Below are 10,332 nucleotides of genomic sequence, written 5' to 3' on the forward strand. Positions count from 1 at the left end.
GTAGACAACCTCCACCTTCCCTCCAAGCAGCTAAAAAGGTGCAGAAGGACGCAGAGGGAAGGATGGGGCTGGAGATGGTGGGGCAACCCAGGAGAAGAACAGTCGGAGCCCATCGGTAGCAGAGCTGCACAGACATTTATTGAACACAAACAACGACAAACACAGCCAGCTCACAGAGCTTCCTGAGCTATCGTCCAAAGGTTTTGCTTGTGGGGACTGTCAAAAGAGTGCTTTCAAAGGCCCCTGGGGGTGTGAATCCCATACAGCTGAATTCTTCCCACTTCCAGTCGCTCATTAGTTAAAAAAGAGGACTGTTTTTGTGTATGCATGTGTGTGATTCCCTTCGTTCAGTATGAAAAATGGCTTGTCTGGACCCTGCCATGTTGCAAAGAGAGAAGTCTGCGGATGAACCCACGCATGCACGTGGGCTTGGCTTCTGCACGTTCTGCTTCCCGGATAGCACAGGGTGAAAACTATGCCTTACCCTGAAGGCAGGGATGCAAGGTGGCAAAGGTGAGCCAGGACAAGCAAAGCGAATGAAGAGGGAGCATCAGAGGAAGAAGAGTGAGAAAATTAAGTGCTCTGAAGCACACACAGCTCTGGGTGGCGTCACATGTCCATAGGCTACAGCAAGTACCGCCAACGTCAACTCAAACGTGTAAGTAGCTACACTAGACTGACACTAGAGACCCCGTCAGCTTCTGAAGTCTCGCAAGCAGAAAAAAAAGAACCCACAACCCCCCTCCCCACCCCCCAAAAAGCAGATGAAGTAATAACACCGTACGCTGAAAACAAGGACCATAACCAAAGAATTCGGGAGCAGCCTCAGGAGCACAGTAAGGAGCTCTTAAAGAAACGTTCCAGTGTGTGCATATGTGTGTGTATTTATATATATATATATTCGTTAGTAAAGAAAAGAGTATCTGTGGAGGCAAAGGGAAGACGGTAAAAGTACAGGCAGTACAGGCTGGGTGGAGTGCCGGTGGCTGGAGAGGGTCAGGTGGTGCGGAGTGGAGGATGGTGGGTGGAAATTAGAGTGCGCCCATTCCAGTGACCTCAGACGTCAGCCTAGAATAGACAGGGGCAGAGAGAGGGGTAGGGGGGAGACAAAAACAAGCACTTAATAACCGGAGCAGAAAAGAAAACGAAGACCCTGCGGGGCAGCACTCCTCCTCTTTGCCTACGCTCCGCTCAGACAGGGGTCAGAGCATCACCAGGTGGCTTCAGCGCACAGGGGTCCCCGTGGAAGGCACAGGGGGCTGGAGCACAGAGCCAGCTGCATGGCCGGCTGCCTTCCCCTCCTCACAGCTGCCAGGCAATGCCCATCCCCGGCACTGCAGCGTGGCACAGGTGCCACCCACCAGGGGTGCTGGCAGGAGACATCCCATCACACAGCTTCACTTCTACCGGCATCCGTCCCACAGAGGACAGGCAGCTCTCCCAGCATCCCTGGCTTTTTCATTTCACTCTGGTTTTGGAAAATACAGGAGAGGCTGAGCTGTGCCCCATCCTGCCCCTGATCAGGTCATATCTCTCTCTGCCACAGCACAGGCTGCAGCTTAGCCAGCCCTTCCTGGTAAAGAAGAGCTGCTCGTTTTTCTTTTCTTACTCTTGTCTCAAGAGGTTGGGGGGATTATCAAGGAACTGCAGGGAAAGCCACTTGGCCGTGCCCACGGACGTGGGGCTGGCCCTGTCCCTCTCCTGAGTGGCTGGAGAGGTGCCATTGGTGTGGGCAGCAGGACAGCAGGGCAGGAGGGGATGGTGGAGGTCTGTTGCAGGTCAGGGCTGAGGTGGGTTGGGTGCAAGGAGGAGAAAGGATGTACAGACCTCACCGGTGCTCCTAGCCCACATTGCAATGAAGGTCAGAGTCACCGACAACAGCCCCCCGTCCTCGGGACCCTGCCGGCAGCCTACCGCAGCCACGCACATCCTGGGCTGGCGATGGGTTGGTACAGCACCAGCTCTGCTTGCGGCAGAGGGCACAGACAGACAGACAGCCTCAGCTTGCGCGGCTGTGCCAGGCGGGTGCGAAGCCAGTGAAAGGCCCTGTCTCTCCTCAAGCTCCTCATCCACGAGTCCACAGATGCAGGCAAACAGGTCCGCGTGAGCACCCCGGATACTGCTCACCGCCGGTGCGGAGCTGGTCCACAAATCCCTCTCCAGCTGTGCCTCCTCTATACGCTCCCCTCGCAGTCCTTCGCTGGACCCCCGGTCCCCCACAGCACAGGCAGCGCTGCCCCTGGCTGGAGGCAGCACTGGGAACCCCCAGTCCCTACAAAGTCCTGCAGTGCCAAGCTTGTTAGTGTGAAAAGGAAGCAATCAGGCCATTCCCGTGTCTTGCGTTTATTGGACTGATTATTTTCATTGGGCAGAGGAAAGCCTTTGGGAGGGCTGGAAGGATGCAGAAAAGGCTCTGAGCTGGCTGCAAGTGATGCTGGGATCCCAGCGAGCAGGTCCCAAGTGATGCCTCCCCACCACCGGCTCAGTTCCATCCCCGTCCCTGCACACTGCCTCGTCCGCAGGGAAAGACGGCGGCGATTTTGCCCACCCACAAGCAAAATTCTTGAGCGAGGGTGGCAGGTGAGCAGGCGACCGGCGCAACCCACGGCTGCTCCGCTGGCACCCAGTCCCCAGCCAAAGAACCAGCTGAGGGGCGAGGTCCCACTGGTGATACCTGGTCCCCGCTCAGAGGTCTCCGCAAGCCACCATCCATCCCAGCTGGCCTCAGGAAGCCCCTCCTGGCCCACAGTGCCAGGAGTGTGTGCTGCTCCCACCGCACCGGCAGGATGGGTTCAGCCGTGGCAGGAGGTGGTGGAGGTCGGCGGGGGGGTCTCACCTGGCGTTGATGAGGTACTGCGCGAGGCTGATGTTTGCAGGGGTTCCTGTGATGGTAATTTGGCGCTCCGATGACCCTTCCGTGGCATTGGCGATTTTGATCTGCGCTCCCGACATCTGCCGAATTTCATTGATTTTGGTCCCTTGGCGTCCGATTATGCAGCCTATTAGCTAGAAAAAAAGCACGGAGGGAACGTCTGAGAAGCAGCCGCTCTGGCACTCACCGCTGGGACGCGAGCACAACTGCACAGCACCGGCCAGGAGCTTTCCTCACTCTGCCCTGGGATGCAAGTGACCTTAATGCTCATGAAAATAGGAGAGGCACAGCCCAGGGGTGAATCCCACCTGCGCGCAAGCCCGGTCCTCCCAGGACATGTCCAGCAGCCTGCCCTGCTCTGCTCCTCGGGGAGCAAATTTCAATTATGCACACACAATGACCAGCATCTCAGAGAGCTTCAAGAAAGGAGAGGCATTATACTGTGCTCATTTTGGTAGCAATAATTTTCATGGTCTAATAAGTGGCCAATGTTTTGCAAGGATGGGAATAGGTCATGTTTCAGAGTGTGCTCCTCACTTATCCCCTTGCCAATCACAGTGAACCTGAAGGTGGTAATACAGCACCAGAAGAAAACAAGACCGCCACCTTCCCTGGAGACAGCCCAACCCCAAGTGCCCCCTCATCAGCTGGAGCAGCCACATACCATCAATAGCTTCACGTTGCTCACCCCATTCCACACTTTTTCTACCCTGCTGCCTCTATTACCCCCTTCAGCTCTTCTGGCGCAATGCAAGGGCTTGCCAGTGTGCACACTATTGACAGGAGAGCACCACATGGCTGTGGTGCCAGCAAAGGAGGAGAATTCTACTCAAAAACGTGTCTTTTACCCTCCTGTGAAAAAAGCAGAGCCAGCCAGAGGCTTGAATTTCCTCAGTGGTCCTCAATGCCCTGAATTTCCTTCACAGTCTATATCTTTGCTCTCACTTATTGGTGCATTGAACTATGGTTTCTTGAAGCACTTCCACAAGCTGTCAGTGCGTATCCAGATGTCCATCTTTTCCAAGGCAGGCATGAGGTGTTTCTGCAAGCTCCACCTAGCCGTCAGTATTTGAGTTCCTGTTTTGTTTGCACTTGGGAATTCTGTACATGGGACATTGATCTCAACAGCTGCTGGACTTTTCTTGCTGCTGTAGAAGCGGAAACAACTACTTCTCCAAATGTTCACTGGTCCTATTGTCAGACCATGGGGCTGCCTTTGTGTTCCACACAGATGTTAATATACACTCCACTGTAGCACTGGAAGGGTACCAACTATCTCAGGGGTTGCACTGTGATATTCAGCCCAACAGCTATCCATCCTGGTCTTCAGGTAGCAGAAATAACCCAGAGATGCATCAGCAAATGAATATCCCTTGCAGCTGGGAACCTGCTGGGGAGGCCTGAGGACCCAAACTTATTTTGAGAGACGTTCACCAACATCCAAGCATCTCTGCAGAACATTCAAGCTTTTCATGGAAGTCAGAGGAGTGACAAGATGGATTTCACCAGCAGCTTTTCTTCAGCTCTCTCTGCTGTGTAACCACTAGCCGATCTACACCACTAAAACACGCCTGTAGACCTGTGGCTTTAAGAAATCCAAAACTGCCTTCAGCTTCCCAGGACAGTGGCAGTAGGAATTTAAGAGCCTTCAAAGCAACATGAGGCAGAGCTAAGGAGGCATTTTCAGCAGGCAGAAAGATGCAGGTGATGACATTTAAAGCTGTGCAGGTCAGATGAGAGCCAGGCGTTCAGTAAGTGAATGCTCTGAGTTCTCCTAAGTCCTGTGGCAGGTCCCTTGGCACATTAAAGGTGACAAAAGGCTTCTTTGGAAACATTGCTTAGTATCTCTGAAGATGTCCTCATTGCTGCCAGGGCCACAGTCCCCCACACCTGACAAACACAGCTGTTGCAACCTCACAAGTGCTTGCAGAGCTTCCTGTAGCGTCCCAGAGACGGGTTCTTGTTGGACGGACAGAAGTAGACCCCGGGTCAGCCCTGCTGACATCTCCCATGGGCTCTTCCGCAGAGCCCTCCCACAGAGGTTGGCCCCAGGGTGAGGCATCTCCAAGGGTGTCATCCTGCAGATTCTCAGAAGCTGTTTCACTGCCGCATCTCTCGGGTGGAAGGAGGCCTTATAAGTGTCCAGGAGGAGTGGATGTGCTGGGCAGCTACAGCCAAGCTTGCTGCCCTTCCCTCACGCTGCCATGTGTTGGTGAAAAGCAGGAAGAAGTGGCAACAGCTGCCAGACCCAAACCCCCAGATACTTCTGATGAGGATGGGGCTGAAGGTGCTTGAAGGTGTTGGAGACAGAGACTGGAAGTCAACCGCCGACTTGCCCTGATCCTGATTTGGCATCCACTGGTTATCAGCCCATGGAAACCAGGAGACCAACCAGTCTGGAAGCGAGTGAGACCTTTGGATTCAGGCTCTCCATCTCACCTCCTCCCACCTGAGCATCCCCAAGCACCCTCCTCACACCGCTCAGTGCCCAATGTGACTCCAGCCTCCTCCCACCGAATATCCCATCCAACATCCACTTTACCACAATGCCTCCATCTACAACACCTAAAAGCTGACTGCCACCCATACTAAGACAAGCCATGCCATCCTTCAGACACTTGTGTGACCCTTTGTGGCATTAGAAACACTACTTACCTCCTCCACAACCCCCCAGTAACTATGCTTGAGCCAGTGCTAGATTAAGCAATCACGGTTCAATCAGGGCTGGCCCTGGAGCTCTCTCCCCTTCCCAGTGCTGTCAACTGGGCATATTTCATGAGCACTGAGTTCACTTGGAAAGGGAAAAGAAGCATTAAGAAGGATTGTACCTAGGAAAGCTATCAACGAGGTAAAGTCCAATGGGTTCTTTATGCTGCAGGCTGACCCCCAACAGACTGCACATGGCACGGGTGAACCTGGTGAAGGGGCATCTCTGAACATATCTAACAAAGTCATATGCCTGCAGCTTATACATATATATATACACACACATATATATATGTGTATACACACACACACATGCTGAGGAAGCACTTGGATTTACTTACATCATTGGGAATGGTGAGTTCATGAGTACTGGCCGGGGGACTGGCATCCAAACCTGGGCATATGCAAGGGAAAATGGTTATAGCTTGCAGAGGCAGTGCGGTGGAGCTCCGCTGCTTTCCCGCAACAGTCAACACTGCAAAGGCTGCGTCCTGCTCCGAGGTGGGGAGGGGAAGGGGATCACACACTCTGGTACAAAGAGGAGGAAGATGGTTGCTACCTGACTTTGCTGGCGCTGGGTGCCACCTTACCCTGCGTCCCTCGAGCTGTCCTCGCAGGTGCTGCCCCATGAGTGCCTCGCTCCCCACCCTCCGTCCTCCCACTGCGAGTGGCTCCAGAGGAGGGTGTGCTGTAGTGCAAGGTCGCAGCATCACTGGAGAGAGGTGGGAAAAGCGCCTTCCTGCAAAGCCCTCCTGCACCCAGCAGCAGACAGCCTGCTGGCTGGGAAACCCAACCCAACAGGTAGACAGCCTGCCAGCGGGAGGGCTGCCCATGCACCCTCCAGCCCTCTCTGGACACAGCAGCCCAGAGCTGCTTGGTTATGACAGCAGCTCTGTGCTCCAACACCGGTTTCCCCAGGGGATCCGGCAGTGCTAGCACAGGGCAGCCTGCAAAGCACTCTGCAAGTTACAACCCCACGGACTTGCACACTGAATTTAAGCCAGACTAAGATATGCTAAGACAAGCACACTATCTGGACCCAGGACTGATGGTCCCTCTTACTCCCAAGGAAAAGCATGGCAAGCAGTATGGGCGCATAGAGCCTCTTCCCCACAAAATTACATAGCAGGGAAGGAAGGCAGCAATATGCTTTGTCCTGGCCTCTCCAGGGCCAGGGAGTAAACTCTCTTCCATGGCGGGAAAGGCTGGAGTCAGAAAGCTACCCTGTGCGTGCAGCTCCAGAAGTAAGAGGACAGCATGCCATCATGCTCCTAGGCCAGGTCGAAGCCTGCCTCTCCCACAGTTTTCCATATTAAATCACCTCAGTGCTGAAGCTAGGATGCCCAATGTCAAATCTGCAAGAGAAAAGCTGTCTGGTGGCTAACAGGAATTTGCAGTAACTGCTTAAAACCCCTTTTCCGTATGATATAAGCTACTCATGAAGGCTTTTAAGAGCAGTGTGCATGAGAGGGCAAGAGACTGCAAGGTCTGTTTCAAAGGGGAGTAAGAAGGTGCAGAGTAAAGAAGCACGAGGAGGCTAGAAGTGCTGGGCTGCTACGACGCAAAACATTAGCAGCACCAAATTCCTCATGCCACACAGCAACATGCCACTGCCTTAACTGGGCTGAGCAGCTGCTACAAGCAACAGCCAGGGTTTGCTGGTCTGCATTTCCACCGAGGGCCTCCACGCTGCAGAAGAGGAGCTCCCATCCATTTTTGCCAGCAACAGCCTCATAGGTTTTAAAATCTAGCAGGTCTGAACTGATGCCTATGTGGGTATCAGCACTGTCAGAGCAAGATTTCTAAAATACTAAAAAGAAGCCTTAGGTTGCAATCCTATTTGAGCATCACCAGTGGGAAGAGTATCGGGTATCTTCGATGCGCTCAGGCATGATTCCTGTGCTTTCCAGAATGCAGCTTTGCAGCTGCACCCCCCTTACAGAGATGCAACGCCTGGCTACAGCACGCAGGCACCCCCTTGCAGGAGGCTCCTTTACCACATTTTTCACTTGGGAGAACATAGAGGAGGGGGAATGCAGGGGATGAGGATGCAAATCTTCCACTTGGCAGCCCTAAGCCCTCCTTCACCCCTTCTGGGTGTACAAACACCAAAGCTTGCACAAAACAGCTCGTGCCCAGGTTTTACACAGTGGGCAACACTTAATGCTGACTTTATGGCACACTGCACTGGAAAAGACATTTCATCAGCCCTAGGCCATCTTTCATTCTGAGCCTCCTCACAGTCCAAGGCAGGTCAAATTGCACCTAACACAAAGACATGTCTCAGGATGCGAGTGTCTTGATCTCTGGGCCATGCATCACAAGGCTGTGTTCAGCAGCAGCCCAGGTATGGCAGAAAACATCTTCTGAACAGGGCAGAGCAGTGGGGATGAGCTCAGAGCAGCACTGAGGCACCCAGGAGTCTTTGGAAATGCAAGCTAGACTTCTCAGACTCATAGATAGGGTCCTTCACCCCACACTCAGATGGCATGGGTGCTGCTGAAAGCCCTCGGGGCACGCAGTGCTGTGGTGCTGCCCCACCCCCTGCATCACATCGGCCATCGAGGAATGGCCACGTCCTTCTCCATTACCTGGAGATTGTTCATTTTAACACACCTGATCCTCCCGCTCTGATACATGCAGTCCTCACAGCCGTAACATGTCGGGCAGAGGAGGGGACAGGGCAGGATTAGGCTGGAAAGGGCAAAGCAGGGCATGCAGAAAAGGCTGTGCAGGCTGGTGTCATGAAATCTGTGTTTGCTGTAGTCTTGTGGGGTCTATTTACTTGGGCTACGTTTGCTTTTGTATTTAGGCAATATCCCCAGACTGTTTCAAATCACATGCGTGACACACCCTCACTGGCCGCGGAGCACACATGTGCCCCAGGTGTGCCCAGGGGAGGTCTGGCTCACACCGCCTACGATTTTCCAGGCATCCGAATAACTCTTCTAAGCAATGGTAGGTTATAAAAGATAAGCATGTTTGGCACATCTGGATGAATGTGCGTGACATTTGACATCAGTGTTTCTCCAAGATGACAGCCATGCACTGGCTCCTCAGGGTCCTGTCCCACTAAAAATGCAGCTCACCCTGAATGGCTTAGAGATGGCTAAAACTGTGTCTTGCTTCTGCTCCCACAGGCATTTTTCCTACTGTTTCTGAGCAAAGTTGATGCAAAATTAAATGCAAGAATAAGAGCGATGACTCTGATGTCTTTCTGTTGCACAGATGGCAGTTACATGCAAACAGCAAAAACCTACGCAATAAAATCCAGGCACTTTTCTTTGACATGCTGTACAAAGGAGAATGGCAGCCACAGTGCTGCCCGTCTCCCCCTGCCCACCAAGAAAACCTGCTGCCTTCTCTGCAAATACCACAATTTATCTAGCAGCACAACAACGTCACAGTCCTACTCAAGAAATGTATTTCAACAGAAGCCTGCTTATTTCCCTGTGGCTTTGTGTTTTACCTGATGATTGGCCCATCAGATTTTGAGCTTCTTCGGAGGAATGTAAGGGCAGCTTTTCTCCTGAAGAGCAAAGAAGAAACAGGTTTAATGCTTTTGCCTTCGAGGAGATAAGCAATGTCACTTCATCTAGGAAGCTCAAAATATGATGAACATACTGTCAGAAAAGGCATTTCCAACTGGCACTCTGACCACCAAGTAAGCAAAGGTACTTTATCTCCATCCCCTGCATTCTAGCTGCTTCCCAGGTTGCCGTGAAACGTGTTAACTGCTGTGCCAGCCTTGGGGACAAGGCTGCTGAGCCACGGCAGGTCTGGCTGTCTTGCGGTCCACGTGGCTCCCTACGGCCACATGTCTTTCCCATTGCTCTCCCCACCGTGGGGCTGCCATCCTGCTTGGCTCAGCACGGCTCCCTGCACATCCCCTGCCTGGGGCAGCATCCCCGGCCAGCGCCGAGCCGTTCCCCCCCGGGAAAGCGGGGATGTCCCACCGGGGTCCGGATCAGCGGGTGGCAGGGGATGCTACCTCCTCCAGGTGGGAGACTGGCGCTCGTCACTTCTGCTGCTGGGAAACCCAGCAAAGCTGGGAGCAAGGAGAGTGTGGCTTCACAGGAGCAGTCCAGGCATTCACGGTTAATGGCTGAGAGCTTGCCCATTGAGGATCGTAACCCCCAAATATTTGTCCTGTCTCCCTTTTAACTTTTCCCCATGGACACTGTAACTTCAGTTTTTACTCGCCCTGCTTGTCTCCATTAAAAAGCACAAGTTTAGAAAGAGAGAGAAACTCTACAGGTAAGAAGAGAAGGATATCTAGAAAGGGTGTGTGGGTACGTACCAGGGAAAGCGGGGGTGGTCTGTCCAAGGGGAGTAAAGGGGGTTTGCTGCATAGCCAACTGGTGGAGCTTGGTCAACTGCTGAGGGGTAGGAGGGACATTAGAGCTAAGAAGGTTATTGTCATAGAGTACAACAAGTCACACCGAAAATCAAGAACAAAATTATAACGGAAGAAAAAAAAATAAAACAAACCGAAAAAAACCAAACCAGGAAGCCATGGTGAGACATGGCAAAAACATTAGCAGAAGGACTTGGCCTGGGTAAAATGCAATAAAGCCCAAATCTTTTGCAGAAGTGCTTGGTCAAGGTCTGAAGTACAATACCAGCAAGAAGCCCATTCTTAGTTTCAGCCCCTCGTCAAACTGTTCAGCTCCTTCACCATGAGCGAGCGGATGCCTCGGCGCATGGGTGGCTTCTGCGGCGGCGGCAGGGCCTCTGTCCACGGCGCTTCCAGC

The 10,332-nt window shown here is 53.0% G+C and overlaps 1 protein-coding gene across 1 annotated transcript in view; it reads right to left on the reverse strand.

The window, feature by feature from the left end:
• Positions 1–1,031: 1,031 nt before the first annotated feature.
• PCBP3 (poly(rC) binding protein 3) overlaps positions 1,032–10,332 on the reverse strand; it is a 21,395-nt gene continuing 12,094 nt past the window's right edge. The window contains exons 9-13 of the mRNA XM_009873792.1: positions 9,879–9,957; positions 9,048–9,107; positions 5,920–5,972; positions 2,837–3,006; positions 1,032–1,068 (exon numbers count right to left, since the gene is read on the reverse strand). Of these exons, the coding sequence (XP_009872094.1) occupies positions 1,032–1,068; positions 2,837–3,006; positions 5,920–5,972; positions 9,048–9,107; positions 9,879–9,957 (399 nt within the window). The remainder of the gene's footprint in view (positions 1,069–2,836; positions 3,007–5,919; positions 5,973–9,047; positions 9,108–9,878; positions 9,958–10,332) is intronic.

This window comes from Apaloderma vittatum, unplaced genomic scaffold (assembly GCF_000703405.1).
Source record: "Apaloderma vittatum isolate BGI_N311 unplaced genomic scaffold, ASM70340v1 scaffold6567, whole genome shotgun sequence".
Classification (NCBI taxonomy): domain Eukaryota; kingdom Metazoa; phylum Chordata; class Aves; order Trogoniformes; family Trogonidae; genus Apaloderma; species Apaloderma vittatum.